At 50.5% G+C, this 24,952-nt stretch overlaps 1 protein-coding gene across 2 annotated transcripts in view; it reads left to right on the forward strand.

Annotated features, from left to right (window-relative positions):
* Nucleotides 1-1,619: 1,619 nt before the first annotated feature.
* Nucleotides 1,620-24,952, forward strand: part of MINDY2 (MINDY lysine 48 deubiquitinase 2) — a 223,585-nt gene continuing 200,252 nt past the window's right edge. For both annotated transcript variants that reach the window (XR_015869439.1, XM_088443140.1), the window contains exon 1: nt 1,620-2,329. Coding sequence is in view for 1 of the 2 variants with exons in the window: in XM_088443140.1 (XP_088299266.1) it covers nt 1,691-2,329 (639 nt within the window). In the remaining variant the exon portion in view is untranslated. The remainder of the gene's footprint in view (nt 2,330-24,952) is intronic.

Consider the following 24,952-nt stretch of genomic DNA (forward strand, 5'->3'; position numbering starts at 1 on the left):
TCCATATTTCCTTATTGAAGCCCCTGGTCCTGAATAAATTCCATAGTGCTCTACCTGCTTCTCCTCGAGTCCAGACGGAGAGAGGAGTTGAGTTTGAGGTCGCCCAGATCTTGGACTCTCGTCTACGCAGAGGTCATCTACAGTATTTGCTGGACTGGAAAGGTTACGGTCCAGAGGAACGTTGCTGGACCGATGCTCGTGATGTCCACGCTCCCACGCTCATCAGGAGATTCCATTCTGCCCATCCGGAGAAGCCTAGTGAGTGTCCTGAGGCCACCCCAAAAGGGGGGGGTACTGTCACGGCCAGGGTATTTCAGCATGGCGCTAGGCGAGTGTTACCTGTGAGGTCATTGTGGCGCGGGCTGTCTGGTGGCGGAGCTGGTGTCTGGCGGGGGGCTTTGGCTGCACGCGTTGTTGTGCGGGCCTGTTGTCACTCTGCGCTGGTAAGGCCTGGCGGCATCTCCATTCCGTTTGGCATGGGCGCTGCCATCTTGCCTTTTGGCCATGTGATGCGGCTGGCCAATCCTGGTGAGTCACATGTTCCCTCCAGCCAGTAACAGCACGGCATGGGGTATTTAGGAAGGGTCAGTGCCTTCCTTCTTTGCCAGTGCAACGTGTATCTCAGCCTAGCTGAGAGGGAGTTCTCTGTGCTTTCCTGTGAATCCGCTGTCTGCCAGTCTGCCTGTCAGCTCCTAGTTCCCACTGGACTACCCCGCTACCTCCATCACCCTTGCCCATACCTGAGTGCCTGAGCCTGCTGACATCCTGCACTTCAGTTCACTATCTGCAAACCTGGCTTGTTTATTTTCAGTTTCACTATCTGCAAACCTGGCTTGTTTATTTTCAGTTTCACTACCTGCACAGCTGGACTGCTCTAATTGTTTCTACCTGGACATTAACCCTTTTGCTCCCACCACAGAACTCTTGTGCACATTTATATTTTCCTGGACTTTTATTTACTGCCACATTATATGTCCACTCGAGCACTTATTAAAAATCCTAGTTTTATTTACAAATCTGCTTCTGTGATCGCTCCTGCTACCACCCCGGGTCCACAAATAACCCAGAACGTAACAATACGGTTTCGACAAGGTGTTGACCATAGCAGCACATAATCAGTATTATGTTTAGCATTTATTTGGTACAGTATAGAAAAAGGTAGCTTGAATGTGATTGGCTGTTATTGGCAACATCTCCACTTTGCTAATCTTTTTGTGCACTGTGATAACATGCCCAGTAAATGGGGAAAAAAAATCCAAATTATGATAATGCATCTTAAAATCGGAAATGTAAAAGGGGAATACTAAGTGCAGACTTTTGTTCTTTGTAAATTAATTTTATTACTATTTGCAAGTCATCTAGTTCTCAATTTAGGTGTTTATTACCACATATGTAAGGGCACCATGCACACATAAACCGCGCATAAGTAAAGGATGAGTAGACAACACACAGACCCTACAGCAGGGATTATCGCTGCTGCCTGCGCTACACTACACACACACACACACACACACACAGCTGATGGTGCTGCTGCCGCTGTTTGAATAACTTTATTGTTACGTTGACTCCATCGCTTTGGTTATATCGGAGAGAGACGCCCAGCTGTTCTGTGACGTCACTAGGGGCGGGGCTGTCATGGCGGCTGGGACAGCTGCTGAGGAGCCGCTGCGGTCCCGGTAAACACCCGGTAATGGAAAGCCCCGACACGGCGGCAGCCACCGTCGGGATTGTGCCGGCGGAGTTATCCGATACTGTAGCCTTGAACCTTGGCAAGCGAGATGCGCAGCCGGTGTGCCCCGGGGATGACAGCGCCCGGCTGCGGGTACCGGCTTCAGGCAGCGAGCAACCGGAGGGAGAGGAGCAGCAACAGGCCTCGAAGGCCCACAGCCCGGAGCTGCCCATTGCTGGAAGCGTGTCCGTAGCCTCGGACAGTGTGACCGCCCAGGATGGGAGCCCTGCAGGGAGCTGCACCGAGCCGGCTGTGGGGAAGGCACCTGCCGGTTCCCTCACCCCCGAGGAGCCGAGCAGCAGCGGTCACAGCGTCCCCGGGGCATCGCAGAGCCTGGACTCCCTGGAGTCCTTCTCCAACCTGCTCTCCTGCCCCAGCTCCGAGCTGATCAGTGAGGGGGCGGAGGAGAGGCTGCTCGGGGCAGAGGAAGACGAGGAGGCCGGGGAGGCGCAGGCTGCCAGGGACCGCTTCCCGGGACAGTCCGTCTATCACATCAAGTGGATCCGGTGGAAGGAGCAGAGCACCCCGATCGTCACTCAGAACGAGAACGGGCCGTGCCCATTGCTGGCCATAATGAATGTGCTGCTCCTGGCATGGAAGGTACAGTATGGGCTTCTATGGTGTAGTCGCCGGGCACAGCGACACCGGCCTGCGGGCGGGCGTGCTGTGTGATCCCGGGCGCTGCTGCATCTCTGTAGCTGTAACGCAGCATGTAGTGAGGGCTGCTCGGTGCTAGCCTGCCTGGCGGCTGTGAGTGTTATTAACCTTCCCATGTCATCGCCTCTGTGCTGATTATGTTCTGTTGGGTTTATGTAGAAATTTAGCTTCTTGTGGAAAAATTGACTAAGCAGTAAATGTGCCCTCAAGAAGCTAAATTTCTACATTACAGGAGGTTATTGGTCAGATAAAATGTTGATATGCTTTATATTGTGTGTGTGAAGATGATGTATTGGCAGCTTGACATTTGTGTATAAGATAGATAGAAAGCAAATACTTTTATGTTATTTTGCTAGTTATCGATTTACTTATGTGCTGGATCATTTACACATTTTGGTTTTGTAATTGCCATTTTCTACTTCAGTGCCCATTATAGCAGAAGAAAATCTTCATATAAACTGACACGTTGCTCGCATAAGTAATTACGTTACTTTGTCATGTGAATTATATTTTTGTACCACTGAAGTGTAATAATTGCTGAACACATGGGGGGTGTTTATATGTATTCGCTTTTCATTGCTGCTGGTAGATTGAACGTTTTTACTGCTTTATTCCCCCTAATTTAATATGTACAATTGTGAGAATTGAATTCTGCAACATTGGTTTGAGGTGCTGTTCTGGAATTACACATCACGTCCACTGGCATCTCAAGATTTCCCTCCGCCCCCCCTCCCTTAAATGTGCGAGGGAAAAGCTTGCGATGCTAGTGCTACCGTTAATGCCTGATATGTGTGCAACTGGGCATTGTGATACTGCATGACTGCACTTCCCACTGAATTGAATCCCCCCCACCATTGTGTAAAGTGACACTTTGGGGCCTATTTATCATTAAATAATTGCATCATATTTCCCGAAAATACCCACAAATATTAATTATACCCCAGATATACTATGGAGGGATCGCAGTAGATATCTAATTGCTGCGTCCCTCCATTTTCGACAGCAGCCGCAATCCCTATAGGTTTCTATGGGTGTTGCAAAGCTATCAAATTTACCAAGCTAGTTAGGTCCCCGCAGCTAACACCATCTGCAGCGTCTGTAGCCTATGGGCCTCACGTCATAAAATTTACCAGGAGAAGCTTCCTACGGAACCCTCCCCGGTAAAGGCCATCACTGATGCGTGGTCAGTAGAGTGCTCCCATTATAGTATTGTCACCTACAGCAATGCGATTTTGGGTGCTAATATCGAGCCAATATTGCATTGAGTATGTGATTATTGATAAATGGGCCCCTTAGTAATGTTACTGTTGTGTGACACATTTTTGTTCATTTGACTTAAATGTCAAAGGACTTCTGTTGTAATGAATTATAAAGTCCATTTTTGGTATGGTGTCTTTGAATCGGTTATAACACCGACAGATGGGATGCTGGTGCTGGAATCCCGGCCCTGGCATCCCGTCACGAAGTATTGGGGTTAGGGGGAGGGTTAGGCAATAAGTGGGGGGGTTTAGGGTACTGGGGGTGGCTAGGTATAGGCAGCAAGGAGAGAGGGTTAGTGTGACCGGACGCCTTTCGCCTAGGCCGGCCCTGGTCACGGGTTAGCACTTTTGGACTCCCACTCACCGTCAGTGACCGCCTGTCACTGACTCCGCCCACTCTACCCTGGGCGTGTAATGATGCTGCCACCACCAAACTCTACCATCGGCGTTTGGAACCGCTTTTTAGGTACCCTCAGGCTCCTGCCTAGGCACCTGGTACCACTTCTGCTGCGTATGCGTTTGACTAACTGCGGACACACCTCCTGTTTGGTGTCGGCTGTTCCCACCTGATCCCTCGCAATGGACCAGGTCTGCACGGTAGCTTGGCAGAGGGCTTGAACTTGGAGCTGCTGAGCTCTTACCCAGAACAGCAGGAGAACGGAATAGCGTTTTGCGCAATTCTGTTGGTCGCAGGATTGAGATACAATTGAATTCAGGCAAGATGTTTATTGCTCAAAGTCTTAAAGAAGACCCTTCCTTCCGCCTGAAGGGGATATCACACAGAAATCAAACAGCAATTCTCCACAAAGGATTTCCAAAGATGTACCACATACAGGAATCTTATCAGCAGCTCTTCTCCTCAAAGAAGTTACAGGGTTGTACAATATTACCAGGCACGAAGCCTTCTTTTATGCCACTCTAATACACATTTCCGCAGGGGGTAAGCCCGCTCTATGGTTCGAAACCAATCATCATAAGTGCATGATCTGTGCATGTGCAGGCCACATGCACGTTTAACATTGTCCCTTATGGCAAGGGGGAGTGGTGACTCCCCTGTGCCTGGGCTTAACCTCTGAGCTGGGCAACGCCCACGGCTCCGCTCCGTCTGGACACAGCCTGGGAAGCTAAGGATTTCCCTCCGAAAACGGACTTCCAGGAATCTGCTAAGGGACCAAGCTTGCTTCTCTTGCCCGAATCTGAGCTCCAGAGGTGGGCAAGCAGGGTCACTGGCAGAGACTCCTGGCCACGGAGGAAATTCTGTTTGGAGCTCGGTGTAAATTCTTAGCTGGCTGCATTAGCCAGCTCCCTATGCACCTCCTCATCCCACTTCCAGGCATGAGGCCGCATAGGAGGACACTTTATTTCCCTGGACGGGCTGGAAGATCCAGCAGCCCACTGAGGACTCTGGAACCCCCTGTGGTCTGCTCACAGCGCTGGGGGTCCAGGGAGACCCCCAGCGTGCAGCCACTCTGCCATGCTGCTGGGTCGCGGGGATTTACGTTCCCAGCCCCCAGCGTCGGCGCACAGTGCCCCCGGTGCCGCGCACCGGTGGTTAACCAGCGCCGTGCAGGGAGCCGGCTAGCCTAGTCTCCCTGAATGTGGCGCTTAGCCCTGCAGTCCGGGACATTTGTCCCGGTGGCAGCAGCTTCCTGCCGCCCTGGGGCGCCGGGAGCGCTGCTCCCGGTCCCCAGCAGCCAGCACACAGCCCTGCCGACTGTGGAGGTGGCCCGGGGACGGTAGCACAATACACAGCCCCCCGGCGCCTACCACCTTGCTGGATAGCTGGGGCGGCGGGAGCTGCGCTCCCAGCCCCCAGCAGTCGGCATCCAGCCCTGTGGAGCTGGAGTGTCGGGAGCCAGGCTCCCGGACCCCAGTGTGGAACCTTCATTGACGCGCCACCGCCGGAGATGATCCGGGGCTGGGGCGCCGACATACAGCCCCCACGAGGGGTTAACACACTGCCGCGGCCATCGGACAGGGTCTGGGCCACGGCAGCATAAAACATTAAACATTCGGCGCCTAGCGCCGGCAACATATTTAAAAGATGGCGCCTAGCGCCGATAATACAATTAAATGTGACGCCTAGCGCCCATAGTTCATTTTAAAAAAAAATGGCGGCGCAGCACAGAGGGTTAACCCCTTCAGTGCCGCGGCATCCATTAACCACGTGTGGCCCGGCCTCTGGCCACAGTTAGGCGTAGGGAGAGGGGGAGGGTTAGGATACTGACCGACATGTGTCTGTATCCTAACCCTGTCGGGATGCTGACGTAGGGATATTGAGTGCCGGCACCCCATACCCAACCTTGGTGTCTAAACTTTTGCACATGGGCAAATATACCTGTTAGAAGCATAGACAGAACCTTTAACTTTATTCTTGCTTTTAAAAGAACATTTAAAATGTGTTCTTAAGTCTTACTTGCTGCATAAAGTATACTATGTACTTTACTGAGTGCTCACAGCTCCCATAGTCATGTATTATATTGCACGAAGCATTAGCACTGTGGAAATTGTCAATGTGCAGGTCCATTTGCTTACATAATTTATTTGTTAGCATTTAAGAATGTTTGTTGACCATAAATATAAAAACATCTCCTTAAAGGCCCTTTCAATTTTCCGAAATTGTCCTGTTTCCTTATTATTCACTAAACCCTCAAGGAAGGATTGAATAACTAGAAGATATAACCCTTACAGGCTTTTTTTTTAGGTCTAAAACACAAATTAGTAGTCAGAAATGGGTATCTACATTGGCTCCTGCAACACAGACATTTAAAGCTGGAATTGCTAATTGTTTGCTATGTCACTTTGTAACGTGAGTTACCATGGAATGATCTTCCAGGAGATCGTTTGAAATCTGATATTGTGTAGTGTATTTGCTCCACATCGGCTATAGATAGGTATTCTTCCTTCTAGCACCCTTCACCTGTCACAATCCTTGCAGTTCCTCTTTCCTGCCTGGGTTGTGACTCTCTGCTCTGGTGCTTTTTAGCACACTCAGCTGATGCAACAAACTGCTGAGATTAAGCAGTTTGTGTGCTATAAGCACCAGAGCTGAGAGCGACTCCCCAGGCAGGAAAGAGGAATTGCACAGGTTTTAACAGGTGCAGGCTGCTAGAATGAACACTAGTTATAGGAATCATTTTGGTCTTCTGAATTTGTCTAGTCGTTGGCAAATCTGTCAGGTGTGTACCTAGCGTAAATTGTACATAGTAATCGTATGGGTAAAAGCCGGATTCTGCTGGAGCTATCCTAATTTCACACAAAACCATCAGGATCCAAAATGTAAATTTATGGGGGAATTCAATTTAACGCAGGCTAATTAAAACATGGGGCTATTCAATTAGAGTTGATAGCAGCTCATAGGCTGCATTAACAAGGATTTTTTTTCTAGCCTGAGCAGGCACGAAAATAAATCTGTGTTAAAAAACCTGTTTGTGGGTGCAGCGCCCGTGTTAACCCATGGGTCCGGGAACTTATCCTGGATTCTGAGAGTTAACATGGTACTTCACCGGGTAAATGGGAATTGATACCATGCAAAGGGGCCACAAAGCCAGCCTGTAACACCAAGGACAGGGGTCCTCACCTTTCCGGTTGCTCCTTTACTAGCACCGTTTACACCTGAGCAGCTGCGGCACCAGCTTCTGGAAGTGTATCTGCAGCACCAACGTGGCTGCACACCTCCCCAGCCCAGGTCCGACATCCCCACTGAGGCACAGTGAATGGAGAGTGGCTGTGGCGGGAGCAGCGTGTGAAAGAGAGGGATCGGAGTGTGGCTGAGTGACCCGGGAACACGGGGCACAGGAAGGGTAATGGAGTCTCTGTCTGAGCGATGAGCGGGGAGGCAGCTGCAGAAGGTGGACACAGAGGGAGGAGGAGGAGCCGCAAGTGCCAGGGTGATTCTTGGAGCTGTAGTGAAAAGAATCTGCCGGTGGCAATTGGTTGAGAAGACGCCGCCGGCTGTGATTGGTTACTACGGCACTGCACACAGGACAAAGCGCGTCCTGCAGGTCCCGGGTGGCAAGATAATTTTGCCGGGCAGACCGCCCTTTAAATAAAGCCTGGGGAGAACACTGCAGATAATTGTATAGTGTATGCCCAGCATTAGTAATGCACCTCATGGCTATTTGAAATATTTTTCCTCTTCTATTTATCAAAACTCTTTAATATGTGATATGATAAATAGGCTCTTTAAGGTGGAAATCAAAAGTTGGAGGTATTATTTTCTGATGCATTGAAAGTAAAGTGCAAACACATGATCATCATTCCATTTTCTGTTTCGCTCTTAAGGCCCCAAGATTTATTATCCTCATTTATCTAACACTTTAATACATAAAAGTTGTATCTCACATTTTCTTCTAAAATATATATTTTTTTTATCCCTGTGGAATTTTGTTTAAGGTCAAGCTGCACATAATGGGAAATGGGATAATTAAATGATTTGACTTTCTGGCTCTATTCCACATGCTGTGGAAATAGAAGGCATATTTATAGAACATAAAAGAAAATTGGTAATTACATAGAAAATGTGCACAGTTTCATGTCTTTAAAATGCACAGATCATACTTTATAAATCCAAACAATAATTATGTAAACCTTTAGTGGGGACGATTCAATAATTTTTTATATTGCAGTAATTTTTAGGTGCCCAGTGTTGCAATTCAATTATTTTTGGCACCCATTTATCATGTCGCTCATCACAGGTAATTAGACCAGGTTTGGCTGCGTAAAACGGCTAAACTCATCTAAAGGTTAGGCCGCTAAAACGCAAAACCAGGATTTATCGCACGTTTCTGCTCGCCTCCTCAGGTGGGTGCGAGCAGAAATGCCGGCGCCGAAAACTGTTCACGCCCTAATGGAGAAACAATTGAATTGCTCCATTGGGCGCCCATCACCACTGGCCGCCGACAATTGAATCGCCCCTACTTTATCTAAATCTAGAATATCCGCAAACTCTCACAGTAGTAGTATGATCAATTTTATGGCTGTACCTAGTACAAGAGTCTTGAGTCTTGTATGAAACTGAGAGTTTTTTTTTCTATTTGTTAAGCTAAGTTAGTTTAACCAAAATGGCATCCTTTGTGTGAACTTAAAACATAGGGCCTGATTCATACCCGGACGCTATTTGCGTCTGCTCGCTGGCTAAAAGGGGCCGGTTATTTAAATCATGTGCGTGCATTGCGTCGCATAAAGCCGCCCACTAAGTAATAGCGAGCTGTATAAAGACACCCCTTTGCCACTCGCAACACACGTCCTCTCGGGCAGTTGTAGGATTAATCGGGAACCTCGAGTGCCATCGGAGCTGCTCGCGGTGCTTGTGGTAGCCTTTTCCCACCCCAACATTGCGAGCGGTTCAGGCTAAAATACAGCCCAGTCACGTGTGTAATGAAGCTACTTTGCTAATTATGCACACCCATTAAACACCGTTCTGACGGTCGGGCACGCCTGCGTTCGCACATCCACACCCCCGTTTTCAAGCACCTTTCCTTGTTACAACCCACAAACTTTACTATCTGTCACTCAAAATAGCAGCCCGACTGCGGGCTACGGGCGAGCACTTTCCCATCGCAATGACTGGTTCACGCACGCGCATTGCAACTCATACGCATGTGCAGATTGCTAAAAAATCTCTCAATGCGAGCGCAGCATAGCGTCCGGGTCTGAATCAGGCCCTTAGTTCGCACATCTAGGAGCCAAACTGAAAGATGTGTTATGCTGGCCGCTACATGCTTACAAGGAAAGTTTACATGTTTTTTGCTTTCTTGATACTACCTTATTGGAAACATGGTTTGCAATCCTAACCTTTACTTTTGTTTTCTGGTTGAAAAAGAAGCCTTTGTTAATGAAGTAAAGGTAGTGGTGATAGTAACAATAAGTGCACTCAATGAAGTGTGCACTTTTGTTTTCCCTTGAAAAAAATCTTTTTTTTTTTTCTGTTTCGGGTTCCATAGGGTCTACAGGATCTACCTTGGGGTATGTAGTTGGATCGTATCCAGTGCACCAAACAGCAAAGCTTTGGAGCTCCCAGCATGCACTGGTCCTCCTCCCTATATACCCCAGCCACAGGCATTGCTTTTTTTTGTTTGGTGCACGGCAAGACGCATCTGTTATAACAGCGGGACTGCTAGGCTGTCCTAGGCTTTTTTCTATTATGTTTTACTTTAACTGTTTTTCGAACTTCAGAGTTTAGCGGTAACAGGCACCGTGAAAGACGCTTGCACCGTGACTCCTACCGACGCCAAAACAGCAGCAGCGTTATACGCCCTGAGGTTCTCGGCAGGCCTGAGCGTGGTTTGGCTAGTGGCTTTCGCTGAGGCCCATGACTGCGGTCTGATCACGGAGATGGTAGATATGTGATTCCTCATTGGGGAATCATGCGTGAAGCAGTCCCCCGCCTCCGGCTGCCGGTGAAGGCCTCGTGTAATGTGTCCTCACTAAGGCAGCCGGGGCCATATCGTCTGTCGCCGGGGACAGGTGGTAAGACTCACTAGAGCTCACTAGTCAACGTCTTACTGCCGTGAGGTCAGCGTACCGGGCCGTCAAAATCGCAGCCTAGGGGGAGATAGGCGCTCCTCCCCCAGACGCAAGCTTCCGGTTACGGATTCCCCTGTCTGGCTTGCTATAATTGACCATCTTGTGTGCGAGACGCGCGCAGTTTAGTGTTGGTCCGTGCACTGAAGTGGTTGGTGTCAGAGGTTTGGTCTGTCTCTCTATATACCTCCCTCTTGGGTTTGGCATATAGCGCACTCTATATCCTACCATTACCCCTTCGGGGCTGGTCAGTTGATCCAGAGTCCATATTGCTGTAGCAAATCTACGTATTTATGCATTGTATGTAACAGTATGCTAGCTGCTGTGTGTACACTGCCTATTTTTTAAAAACTGTAAGGTACAACTATCTCTGTGTTACTCCTCATCCCTCTGAAGGTGTGTGGGGTGTCTCATTGATACAAAGTCACATTGCATTTATATTATATACCTTGTACCATTTAGACATTGTCATGTTTGAAGGTAAAGGTGAGGATGGGAGCCCTCTAGTGCTTATTTCCTGTAAGTCCTGTTCGGCAGGCTTATCGGACCAGGATGTTTGGGATGCAATCGGGAAACCGGCTGTCTTAAACCCGACAGCCGGCTTCCCGATTGCTTTATCCCGGTGTGGGTTAAATGACTGGCGTCTATATTTAGACGCCTGTCATTTTCCCGATGCTGGGAGACCGGCGCCTGGCATCCCGATCTAAGGGATGCCGGGCGCCGCGTGCAGACAGCCGCGGGGGGGAGGGTTAGGTTTAGGGCACTCGGGGGGGGACTTAGGGTTAGGCTCCACCCCGGGAGGATTAGGGTTAGGCTAGGGGGAGGGAGAGTTAGGCTAGGGGGAGGGACGGTTAGGGTTAGGCACCCCCCCGGGGAGGACTTGGGGTTAGGCACCCCCCCGGGGAGGACTTGGGGTTAGGCACCCCCCCGAGGAGGACTTGGGGTTAGGCACCCCCCCGGGGGGCTTAGGCTGCGGGGAAGGGGGGGTTAGGGTTAGGCACTTAGGGGTAGCTTAGGGTTAGGCACCCCTAAGGAAGGTTAGGGGGCTAGGTTACTGTTTACCTACCTTTTAAGGACGATTGGGATTTCCAGCGCTGTCGGGCTTCCGCTGCCGGGAACTCTGCTTCTGTCGGCCTGCCGCTGCCAGGATGCGAACTGCCGGCCATAGGGCCGGCGGTATTTCATACTGATTCCGGATGTTTTACCAGTTTTGATTGTGTCATAACTGTTGCAAACAACTATCCAATATATCTGGTACACCAGCACAAGAGTCATCGTGGATGGCCATTACTCTTGAGGTTTGGTCCTATTTAATAGGCAAGACCACGGAGGTACGGGCTCCGGCTGCTGTAGCGCCTCATCCTATGGGGTACGCACATAATGTGCATCATCCTATGTGTATGCCCCCCATGAATCCCTGTTGGGGTAATTTGCCTGCTCACTCTAGTCAGAGTATACTGCCATCTTCAGCCCCTCCGTAGGTGGATAGACCGGTGGTAGTAAAAAAGCAGGGGCATAATCGAGGTTCTCATCATGTGTTGCCTCACTAGCCTGACTCAACCTCCTCATCAGACTGATACTCAAAGTTCTGGGTTTGTCTCAGTGAAAGAGGACCATCAGTCCCTGGTGTTCCCTCTTTAGTAAGAGCGGTCAGGTCTGTAGTATTCCCTCTAGCTCCGGCAGGAGGCAGGGCGCCGGAGCTAGAGAGGGCATGCCCGTGTGAGCGCTGAAGGCGCGCGCGACCGAGAAGGGGGCATGGTCATCGGAAAAGGGGGCGTGTCTATAAGACGCGTCCCCTTTTCGTCACTCTTGGGGGCGTGCCCGGCACTTACGGACACGCCGGGCAGCCCCCAAGCCCTGCAGACAGGGAGAATAGATGCCGGGCGCATGCGCCCGGCGTCTATTCTCCGGCGGTGACCGGGTCACCGCATGTTTCTCCACCCGCGGGACACTGCGTCCCGCGGGTGAGAACGGCTCCCGCAGGCTGTGAGGGCAGGGCGCTTTTTGCCCTCCTGGAGGGCAGGGTGCTTTTTGCCCTCCAGAAGGAGGGCAGGGCGCCGCGCCCCGCTAAAACAGCCTAGCGGGAACGCTAGGTCTGTCCTCAGTATGGAGGAAGAGGAGGTGTTGCTGGCATGTAAGGAGCCAATCTTTAGGCGTCAGGCGGTGACTAAGGATTATTTCTACATCAGGGTCCATAGGGTATCCACAGGATACCTTGGGGTATAGGCGATGGCGGCAGACATCCAGGCACCACAGAGTTAAAAACTTCTCCATCCTCCCAGGATGCACTGGGGTCCCTCACCTATACCCCGCCCCCGAGCCTCATGCACTCCGTTTTCGTCGGTGCCTGGCTGAAGTCGGATGCACCGTATAGAGTGGGGCTCTGCACGGCCCCTGAAGTTCTTCAATGCAGCTGGGGCTGCACATCTAACGAGCAGACAACATGGACAGTCTGTACTGACGTCCATGTCGTTGCTCCTACACCCCGCTGGTACCAGAACGCCGGTACTGATCCGGGGATGCTGGTGGGTGACTGGGGTCACCGCTAGCGGTGGCCCCGGTTGCCCGGACTGTGGCCGGATTTACGGGGGTTCAGGTAAGCGGCAAGGTCCCGTGGTGGGTCCCAGCCGAATAGCACAGTCCTTAGTCCCCAGGCAGGGGGCTCCCTGGGGACTGGCTGCAGTGTGGAACCAGGCTGCTGATCCCTGCGCTGTCCACTACCCCCTGAAGATTGGACAGAAACAGTAAATGTCCAGCGTCCCAGGGGTTAAATGCATGCCAGGGGAGCGCGCTTTCCCTGCTAAGCAGCCTGCGCCTCCCCCACTGCACACGGTCTCTCCACAAGGTGGTTAGGCATCTGCATGCGCTCCGCCCCCGGACCAGCCCTCCCTCTTCTCCTCGGTGGCCATTTTAATACATGTGGCAAACACTGCTGGAAGCTGTTAACGCGGGCATCGTGGTCTGGTTCCCCTGCATACCTCTCCTCCGGTGCAAGGTCAGTGTATGCAGCGCTGTTTCCTACCAGGCTGAGGTCTGGTTAGTTGATGAAGTGCAGATACTGCAGGGTTTTCAATATTCTGCATTGTATTTGACTTTGGGCCAGTGCTGCTGTCTGTTACTTTCACTTTCACATACTGTCAGCTATTTTCCCTATCCCTTTTTGTTCTCTGCTAACAAGCCCTTGCGGTGCGGTGTTGCAAGGGGTATTTATACCTCACTATACGACTTGTTGTGAAGTGCGGTGGTCACATACAGCTCCGGGTCACACACTCAGTATGTCTGACAGTGAGCATGATTTCCCCATTCCGCCTAAGTGTACTGTATGCAGGGTACCATTGGCAGAGGGTGATGGTAACTCTGATGGATTATGTAAGGCGTGTCTATGGTTGGCACGGCCGACTTCTGTCGCTACACCTGTGCAGGAGCTACCATGGGCTTGTTTTGCTACGGCACTTACTAGCCTGGTGGGCCAGTTAATGACAACCCCTGCGTGTCCCCAGATGGGGGTCTCACAGCAGTCTATGGTGTCGTCCCCTATGCAGGGGTGTCCTAAACAGTTAATCGTACCTCAGAGTTTCCTGTTGTCGCCCCCTCAGGTCATCCATGAACCCGCGTGGGCTAATTCACTGTCTACCTCAGTACAACAGCTATCAGAGGTGTTACAGGGTGAGTTGTCTGTGCGGGCGCAGAAGCGTCAGCTGCAACCTCAGCAAGATCAGGATGCTGTGACAGATGATGGCTCATATGTGCGGTGCGCACGGCCTTGGTTATTGATGATGACGCTCCTCCTGTAGCTAAATCAAAAGATGTCTTTTTCAAGGATATTAAAAGTGATGCTACGGTGTTTCCCCTATCTGATCAGCTAGTGGATCATTTAGAGGAGGTGTGGAAAACGCCAGGTACGCGTTATCAGCCCCCTAGACGTTTTGCGGTGGCATACCCTTTTGCAGATAATTATTTAGCAAAATGGGATAACCCGCCACAAGTGGATTTACACGTCTAGTAAAGAGTACTATGTTGCCTATGTCCTCCTTAAAGGATCCAACGGATCACAGGGTAGAAATATATTTGAAAATTATATATTCCCTTGCAGGAGGCGTGTCCAGACCGGCTTTGGCCGTGGGCTGGGTGGCAAGAGCTATGGAGAACTGGGCTGATACCTTGGAGGCATCCCTTGACCCTGACTTGTCACCTGAGCAGGTGGAGTTGGTGGGTAATTTAAGGGACTCAGCTGCCTACATTAATGGGGCAGCTTTAGATATGAGCCTCATGGCGTCCAAGATCTCCTTGGCAGCTGTGGCAGCTCGTCGTATCATGTGGCGTTCTTGGAAGGCGGATGCTGATTCCAAAAAGGGTTTGGAGGGGTTACCCTTCAATGGAGAAGTGCTGTTTGGCCCTGATCTAGACAAAATTGTGGATACTTCAACAGCCGCTAAGTCTGCGTGTCTGTTTTCCACTACTGTCCCATCAGGAGCGGGATCTTCGTCCTTTCGGCCCTACAGAACGCAGAACAGACCCAGGGTACAGTCCTTTCCTAGGAGGACTGCCGCCAAGAAACCCTCAAAGCCCAGGACGCAGGCCTGGATTACCAGACGTCCCACTCCCAAGTCCGATGACAAACCTTCGGCCTGACGAGACGGGCCTCTCTTTGGGGGACCTCAAAGTGGGAGGCCGACTTCTGAAATTCGCCCAAAGCTGGTGTCTGATCACTTCAGACACATGGGTCAGAGAAGTGGTCTCTCAAGGGTACGCCCTCTCCTTCCGCAGGAGGCCTCCCAGCCGGTTTTTCACCACGGTCCTTCCGTGCAATCTGGACAAAGCCCGGGAACTCAAGAAGGTAATGCACTCGATGCTCCAGAATGGAGTTATAGTGCCAGTTCCTTTGTCTCAGAAGGGATTGGAGTATTACTCCAGTCTTTTTCTGGTGCAGAAATCCAATGGGTCCTACCGGCCAATACTCAACCTCAAATCCCTCAACAAATTTCTGAGGGTTCCTCTGTTCAGGATGGAGACCCTGCGTTCCATTATTTTAGCAATGGAACCTGGGGATTTCATGGTATCGCTGGATATTCAGGATGCTTACCTGCATATCCCTATTGTCCCAGCACACCTGTGCTTCCTCATACTTGCAGTGGTCAAGGACCACTTCCAGTTTCAGGCTCTGCCCTTTGGTCTGGCTACAACACCTCGGCTGTTCACCAAAGTTATGGCCGTCATGGCAGCCTACCTGCGGTTGCAGGGAGTCCGCCTGTTACCTTATCTGAACGATCTCTTGTTACTGGCGGAGTCCTCAGAGAAACTTCAGCGCCATCTGCAACTAACAGTCTCTGTATTGCAGTCTCTCGGCTGGCTGATAAATTGGTCCTCCCTGGTACCATCACAGAGGATGCTCCATCTAGGAGCTCTGTTGGATTCCCAAAATCAGAGGATCTTGGTGACGGGAGAAAAGATCTCTGCGTTACAGGCAAAGGTCTGTCTTTGCCTGCAGGGTCGCCGGGTGTCTATTCACTCGGCAACGAGGTTACTGGGATCCTTGGTATCCATGTTCGACAAGGTGGAGTTTGCCCAGTTTCACTCAAGACCTCTGCAGAAGCTGATCCTCTCCAGATGGAATGGGTCGCCCCAAAGGATAAAGACACAGACTATGGTGCTTTCCCCGGAGGTGCGATTATCTCTGGCCTGGTGGCTACAGACGGCTCACCTGATCAAAGGGCGCCCCTTTTGGAATGCAAACTGGGCCCTTCTGACGACGGATGCCAGTCTCCGAGGCAGGGGAGCGGTGACTGGTCCACACTTCTTTCAGGGAAGGTGGACATCGGTAGAAGCTGCTCTTCCAATAAACATATTGGAACTGCGGGCAGTATTCAAGGCTCTCCAGCAAGCAAGACAGGTCCTGCAGGGGAAACCTGTGCAGGTACAGTCAGATAACGCCACCACGATGGCATACATAAACCGCCATGGCGGGACTCCCAGTCAGGCGGCTCTGACAGAGGTGTCCCGCATTCTAGTATGAGCAGAAAAGCATCTCACCGCAATATCAGCAGTGTTCATACCAGGTGTCCTCAACTGGGATGCTGACTTTCTCAGCAGTCAAGACATGCATCCAGGAGAGTGGTCAGCTACTGGTGAACAAGTTGGGCCTCCCAGAGATAGATCTCATGGCCTCACAACACAACAACAAACTGCCGATGTTCGGGTCAAGAAGAAGAGACGTAAAGGCTTGCCTAGAGGACGCTCTGGCGGTCAAGTGGACCTTCCAGTATGCGTACCTCTTCCCTCCGGTCTCCCTTCTTCCTCGAGTGATTCGCAAATTCAAGCAAGAAGGCGGCACGCTACTGCTGATTGCTCCAGCGTGGCCCAGGCGGCACTGGTACACGGATCTTCAGAGTCTCTCAGTGGACCCTCCTCTGTTGTTGCCTCAATGTCAGGACCTGCTATCTCAGGGTCCTTGCCTTCATCCGGACCTGAGTCGGCTGTCTTTGACGGCGTGGCTATTGAGACTGCCCTCTTGGGGTCCAGAGGTTTCTCCAGCTTGGTGGTCAACACCATGCTGAGAGCTTGGAAGCCTTCATCTGTCAACATCTACCATAGAGTGTGGTGGGCTTTCTTCCAGTGGTGTCGCACTAGAGGTTATGCTCCTCAGGTGTTCCGATTGTCCATGGTTCTGGCCTTCCTACAGGCGGGTTTAGACCGGGGTCTTTTGCCTAGCTTCCCTGAAGGTACAGGTGTCTGCACTTTCAGTGTGGTTTCATCGTAGGATTGCTATGCTTCCTGATGTCCGCACCTTTATGCTAATGGTGCTTCTTAGTCAGCCTCCTTTTGTTTCACCTGTGGCACCATGGGATCTGGCTGTGGTCTTGAAGACTCTTCAAGGGCCGCCATTTGAACCACTGAAACAGGGCTGTGCTTTCTTCCAAAGGTGGTATCTAGTTTAGTTTCCATATCAATGAGGAAATTATTGTACCATAGTTTACTAGTTTACTGGACCTTTCGGTTGGTGAGGCCACCTTGGATGTGGTGCGGGCTTTGAAAATCTATGTGGACTGCACTTCTGTTTATAGGAAGTCAGACTTTGTTTGTCCTTTATGGCTTCCATAGAAGAGGTTGGCCTGCCACTAAACAAACATTGGCAGAATGGATTCGACTGGCTATCTCTGAAGCTTTTGCTCATGAGGGCCTTCCTGTTCCATCTTCTGTTAAGGCTCATTCCACTAGGTCTGTGGGTCCTTCGTGGGCAGCTCGATGTGGCGCCTCAGCTGTTCAGCTTTGCAAGGTGCCCACGTGGTCATCTGTCCATACTTTCGTACGGTATTATGCTTTTGATACCTACGCCTCTCAGGATGCTTCCTTCGGGCGACCCCACCCTTGAAGGATACTGCTTTGGGACATCCCCAAGGTATCCTGTGGATACCCTATGGACCCTGATATAGAAAATATGAGATATGGTAAGAACTTACCCTTGTTATCTCTATTTCTACGAAGTCCATAGGGTTCCACAGGACTCCTGCCCTGTCGCACCTGTACTGCAGATGGGCTGTGGTTCTGGTGACCGGTTTTTCCGTCTCCCTCTGGTGAGAATGTGATTCTTGTGTGTTCCAGACTTTCTTCTCTCTCTCTTTATCCTCCTCCGGCCTATGGCTTGTGACGAAACTGAGTGCATGAGGCTCGGGGGCGGGGTATAGGGGAGGGACCCCTGTGCATCCTGGGATGTTGGAGAAGCTTCTAACTCTGTGGTGCCTGGATGTCTGCCGCCATCGCCTATACCCCAAGATATCCTGTGGAACCCTATGGACTTCGTAGAAATAGAGATAACAAGGGTAAGTTCTTACCATATCTCATATTTTCCCTCAGTCTGGGCAGCTGTCGAATCTCATGTCCGAAGCTTGGGATACTCCTAGTAATCATTTTTATGCCACAAGGAATGTAACTGCTCGGTACCCATTTGCACCAGGAGTGTGTAATAAATGGGAAATTCGCCCAACGATAGATGCTCATGTGACGAGATTAATCAGGAGCGCTACGTTGCCCATTCCTGCAGCATCCTCTTTTAAAAGAGGTTACGGATAGAAAACTGGAAAATCACTTGAAATCAATGTTTTCACTATCTGGAGCTGTTACTAGGCCGGCTACGGCTGTAGCTTGGGTAGCCAAGGCTATTGGGGAGTGGACAAAATCTCTGGCGGATACTATATAATTGATCCAACCAGAGAGCAGCAGTCCCTTCTCGGCCAGTTGCGGGAAGCAGCTATGTATATGGGGGAAGCGGGAATTGATGCAGACATCCTGGCTTCTAGGGTCTCTGCTAATTCGATTGCAGCCCGAAGAACCCGTTTGGCTAAAAACCTGGATGGCGGACGCAGGGTCTAAGAAGGCTCTGGAATCTTTGCCTTTTGCAGGGATGGTACTGTTTGGGTCAGGATTGGATGACATAATGATTTCTTTGGCAACGCCGAAGTCTGCTGAATTGCGATTTACGTCTACCTCTAGGAGGCAGTTGTCATCTCTGTCCTTTCGTCCGCAAGGTAGGACAAAGAAACAGCCCTCGGCCAGACAGTCAGTCCCACAGGAAACCGCAGCCCAAGAAACCTTGGTCTACTAAACGCCCAGCTGCCAAGCCAGATGGTAAGCCTACTGCCTGATGGGACGGGCTTCCCCCTGTATGATGTCAGGATCGGAGGCCGACTTTTAAAGTTCTTCCAGGCCTGGCAGCAGACAACTACAGATGTCTGGGTGCAAGAGCGGGACTCTCAGGGTTATGCCATCACATTCCTAAAGAATCCCCCTCAGAGGTTTGTTGCCACAAATCTTCCTGCAGACCCGATCAGAGCTTCGGCCTACTGAGAGTCTGTTGGGGCAGTTCTGAAGTCAGGAGTCATAGCCCCGTTCCTGTGACGCAACAGGAAAGGGGTTATTACTCAAATTTATTTTTGATTCAAAAACCCAATGGGTCTCTCTGCCCTATCCTGAACCTGAAGACTCATCTATGTGCCCAAATTCTGTATGGAAACTCTACGGTCAATTTTGCTGGCAAAAGAGCCTGGAGAGACTTCATGGTCTCACAGGAATACAAGATGCATATCTGCATGTCCCTATTGCAAGATCCCACCAGGCCTTTCTCTGGTTCGTGGTGAATCAGCAACATTATCAATTCCTTCGGTCTGGCCACAGCCCCTAGGGTATTTACCAAGATAATGGCAGTCATGACGGCTTGTCTCCGAAAACAAACGGTAAGGATACTGCCATATCTAGACGACGACCTGATATTGGCACAATCTCAGGAGATGTTACTATGTCATCTACGGATGACCATTGTCTGCCTACAGGAGCATGGCTGGGTGATCAATTGGAAAGTCTTTTCTTTCTCCAACTCGGCAGATGGTGCACTTAGGGGTGCTGCTGGACTCTCTGGGACAGAGTATTCTTCTTCCAGAAGACAAGATTGTGCACATGAGACTGTAGTGCTACAATCTACTTTACAAGCAAACAGTTCCAGTTCACTTTGCTATGCAGATACTGGGCTCCATGGTAGCCACATTTGACATGGTGGCTTATGTCCACTTCCACTCCAGGTCTCTACAGCTGTGGATCCTGGCCCAGTGGGATGGTTAGTATCATCGGATAAGGCATCAGATGATTCGCATCTCACCAGAGGTTCGGCTCTCCCTCGCTTGGTGGCTGGAGACGACTCATTTGGACAAGGGTCGTCCATTATGGATCCCGGACTGGATTCTCCTTACCACGGACGCATCTGCGAGGATGGGGAGCAGTGATGGGTCATCACACCTTTCAAGGAAGGTGGACGGACCAGGAAAGTCATCTACCAATAAATATATTGGAGCTGCGAGCAGTGCACAAAGCACTCAGTCTGGCGCAGGACCTTCTTCAGGGCAGGCCTGTCCAGGTTCAGTCCGACAATGCAACAGCAGTGGCCTACATAAATCATCAAGGAGGCACACGAAGTCCGGCTGTCTTGAGGGAAGTGGCAAAGATTCTTCTGTGGGCAGAGGGCCATCTTCCAGCAATCTCGGCAATATTTATCCCAGGTGTTCTCAACTGGGAGGCAGACTTCCTAAGTCACCAGGACATACATGCTGGAGATTGGGCTCTTCATCCGGAGGTGTTTCAACTCCTGGTGGACAGGTGGGGGTTACCGGAAGTAGATCTCATGCCATCACGTCACAACCACAAGGTCCCCAGGTACGGGTCAGGAACAAGGGACCCCTCAGCTGCCTTTGTGGACGCTCTGGCATTGAGATGGAACTTCAGGTTGGCATACCCGTTTCCTCCAATCTCTCTCTCAAGAGTCATAAGAAAGTTCAAGAAGGAGGGTGGCAGTGTGATACTAATAGCCCCTGCCTGGCCCTGGAGGCATTGTTTCTCCTATCTGACACGTCTATCTATAGACGGTTCACTTCCACTGCAGGATTTGCTAATGCAGGGTCCTTGTCTTTACCAGTATTTACAGTACCTCGGCTGGCTATGACAGCATGGCTCTTGAGGAGTCCGTCTTAAAGGCCAGGGATTTCTCTGCTTCTTTGATTGACGATGCTGAGAGCAAGGAAGCCTGCTTCTGCTCGCATCTATCACAGAATTTGGCGGTCATTTTTTTTTTTTTTGGTGTTCCCACAGAAAATATGACCCGAAAGTTTTCAGGGTATCGAGAATACTAGGTTTTCTTCAGGCTGGATTAGACTTAGGTCTTCGCCTGGCTACCTTGAGAGTCCAAGTTTCGGCTTTGACAGTTTGGTTCCAGCGCAAGATTGTTTCCCTGCCGGATGTTAGAACATTCTTACAGGGGGTTTTGCGGCTGCAACCTCCATTTCTCCCACTGGTGTTGCACCATGGGATTTGTCTTTGGTTCTCAGGGCACTGCAGTCGCATCCCTTTGAACCCTTGGATAAGGTGGACTTGGGATGGCTGACTGTGAAGACACTTTTTCTTCTTGCCATCTCTTCAGCTCGCAGAGTTTCTGACTTGGCACCATTGTGATGTTCTCCATATTTGATCTTTCATCCAAATAGAGTGGTCCTCTGTACCAAGGCGAGCTACCTCCCAAAGGTGGTTTCCCGTTTCCATACAAATGAGGAAATTGTAGTCCTGGCCTTCAAGTCTTAAGACCTGTCTACAGGTGAAGCTTCCTTGGATGTGGTTTGAGCACTTCGTATTTACGTAGATCGGACCAGTTCCATCAGAAAATCGGATTCTCTTTTCGTGCTATATGGATTTCACAGGTTGGCCAGAAAACAAACAAACAGACCGTTCACTAGCTTCGTATAACTATTTCTCACGTCTATACACAGGCTGGTCTCCCTGTACCTAACATTGTGACCGCACATTCTACTCGGTCTGTTGGACCATCTAAGACATGACGCCTCAGCTGAACAGCTTTGCAAGGCAGCCACTTTTGTCTTCCGTTAATACGTTTATCAAATTCTATGCTTTTGATACGTTTGCCTCCCAGGATGCTTCCTTTGGGCGGCGGATTCTGCTCTCTGCGCAGGAGCGTCCCCACCCTTAAGGGAACTGCTTTAGAACGTCCCCAAGGTAGATCCGGTGGACCCTATGGAACCCGAAGAAGAAATACAGAATTATGGTATAACATACAGTACCTTGGATAATTATTTTTCTTCGAGGTGTATAGGGTCCACAGGGCACCCACCCTGACGCACCTGGCCTCAGTTGGGATCTGTTCTTCAGCCTTTTCAGATTCCCTCTTCGTATGCAATTTTTCTTCCTTCTCCACTCTCCGTCTCTTGCTGTTAGGCTTGGCTACAAACTGTATGCTCTAGTGCGTCTTACCACCTGTCCCTGGCGACAGACGATATGGCCCCGGCTAACTTAGTGAGGACACGTTACACAAGACCTTCACCGGCAGCCGCCTCCGAATCGTCTCAACACCAGAGGCGGGGGGACTGCTTTGTGCATGATTCCCCGAGAGGCATCGCTTACCTGCCATCTCCGTGACCCGACCGTAGTTCCGGGCCCCAGCGAAAGCCGCTAGCCAAACCATGCTCAGGCCTGCCGAGAACCTCAGGGCGTATAGCGGTGCTGGTGTTTCTGCGTCGGTAGGAGTCACGGTGCAAGCGTCTTTCATGGCACCTGGTACCGCTAAACTCTGAAGTTCGAAAAAAACTTAAGGTTAAACATAAAATAAAAAAGCCTTTGATAGCCTAGCAGTCCCGCTGTTATAACAGATGCGTCTTGCCGTGCACCAAACAAAAAAACAGAATGCCTGTGGCTGGGGTATATAGGGAGGAGGACCAGTGCATGCTGGGAGCTCCAAAGCTTTGCTGTTTGGTGCATTGGATGCGATCCAACTACATACCCCAAGGTAGATCCTGTGGACCCTATGGACCTTGAAGAAAAAGAATTATCCAAGGTATGTTATACCATAATTCTGTATATGTGACATCTCCTGCAATAAATTACATGAAATGGCATCTTAGTAGGTGGGTTTTGAGCGTGCATGCTTGTCAATATGTGCTGTAAGCAGTTCAGTATAAACATTATAATACCCAGCATTCCCAGTGGCTCAGCTCATGATTGTGTTTACACAGTGAATGCCTGCAGACAAACACAAAGTAATTAAGTACAGAGTGCTTGTAGCTGTCACTTATTAGTGACATTATGCATTAGAGGATGCATTGATGACCACTACTAGTCAACATTAGACAAGTTAATCTCTCAAATGTTTATTCAGCTCATTGGTTTAGAGTTCAGTGGTTACCAAACTTGGGGCCTAATTCAGCTTTGGAAATAGAGTGAGATATCTCTCTCAACTGAACCTCTTGGTGAAACCATGCTGCACTGCAGGTGGGGCAGATTTAAAATGTGCAGAGAAATTTAGTTTTGGGAGGGAGGTGTCCAAACTGACATGTACATTTTAGAGTATTAATAAAGCTGTGTAGTATTTATAGGCTACATTCAAAAGCAGCCAGTATTTACCCCAGATGCAAAAAAATTAATGTATTTTTATACCCCTTACATTGCAATATGGTTTGTCCAGGTTCACAGTTAAGTGCTATTTCTCACTCTATTCCCAAAGCTGAATCAGGCCCTTGGTCCTCAAGGCACTTTAAGGCTGCGTACACACCTATAGATATCTGTCCAATCTCTCTGGTGGGAAGGAAAATCTGGTCTGTTTTCCAGTGTTTGGTAGCAAATTTGTATTGTTTTTTCTTCCCATACATTACCAGATTTTCCTTCCCACCAGACAGATATATCTGTGTGTATGCAGCCTAACCATGCAGATTTTAAGGATATCTATGCTTAAACACGTTACTTAATTAGTACCTCAGTCAGTTTGATTTAACCATTTGGGCTCAACCATGGAAATCCCTAAAATCTTAAAACCAGGTCTGTTAGGCATGGTCGGACTGGCCCACACGGCTACCGAGGAAAGCCTGTAGGGCCCCAGTGCCTGAGGGCCCACCCCATCCTCTAGGGGTCAGGTTCCAGACTGTGCACTCTAATAGAGTACCATTGTATAATTTGAGAGTCGCTTACCTGGTGGAGCAGGACCACTGATGAACATAGGTGCTTGGTTCAAGTTTATAGAAACTTTACAGCGATTTGCCCTCCTGCCAATCAAAGTCACAACACACCCGTCTCCTTCTCTCGTTGGCTGTGTGCTCGAGCATAAAGAACACAGATCCTGCCAGTGATTGGCAGGGCATCTGCACTCATTCTCTAACCTACAACTAAGTCATCCCAGTGGTAAGAGCTTAGATGGTTGAATTTCTTTTTTTCTACTTCAGGGTCCATAGGGTATCCACAGGATACCTTGGGGTGATGACGTCAGGCATCGGGCACCATAGAGTTAAGTTTTCAGCCTCCCAGGATGCACTAGGGTCCCCCTCCTATACCACGCCCCCGAGCCAAGGCATCTGTTTCGTTGGTGCCCGGCTCGGAGTCAGATGCACCTGTTGAGAGGGGGGCTAAGGATAGCCCCTGAAGTTTTCTTCAAGGCAGCTGTGGCTGACTATCTGGAAGTACAGCATGGACAGTCAAGGCTGACGTCCATCCTGTCTTCCCTACACCCCCGCCGGTACTGATCCGGGGATGCTGGTAGGCATCTGGGGTCACAGCTAGCGGTAACCCCAGATGTTTGGGACCATGGCCGGATTTAAGGGGGACAGCAGGTAAGCAGCGGGGTCCCGCGGTGGGTCCCCGCTGGAACATGGCCCGGAGTCCCCAGGCAGGGGGCTCCCTGGGGACTGGCTGCAGCGTGGAGCCAGGTTACAGACCTGTTCTTCCACTACCCCCCTGGGACAGTGGACCGCAGCTGAGCGGTAGCGCTGCGGCGTCCCAGGGGTTAATTGCATGCCAGGGGAGCGCGCCTTCCCTGTACACAGCCGGCGCCTCCCCCGCTGCACACAGCCTCTCTGTACTTAACGATTGGCCCTGTGGCATTGCTCCTCCCCCAGGCCAGCCTCCTCTCTGCTCCTCGGTGGCCATCTTTACAAGAAAGCATGGTGAATGATGCTGGACGCTGCTGATCGGTGGCATCGTGGTCTGGGTCCCCCGGCATACCTTTCCTCCGTTGGAACAGGTCTGTGTATGCAGTGCCCATGCCCTCCACGTCCTCCTTAAAGGATGCCACGGACCGTAAGATCTGCCTAAAGTCCGTTTATTCCCTCGCGGGGAGGGCAGCCAGGCCGGCTATGGCCATTTGTTTGGTAGCCAGAGCTATGGAGCGCTGGGCAGATAGTTTAGAGGCGTCTTTCGATTCCGACTGTTCGGCTGAACAGACTGAGTTGATAGACAATCTCCGGGATTCGGC

This window comes from Taudactylus pleione, unplaced genomic scaffold, assembly GCF_031769625.1.
Source record: "Taudactylus pleione unplaced genomic scaffold, aTauple2 ptg000019l, whole genome shotgun sequence".
Classification (NCBI taxonomy): Eukaryota; Metazoa; Chordata; class Amphibia; order Anura; family Myobatrachidae; genus Taudactylus; species Taudactylus pleione.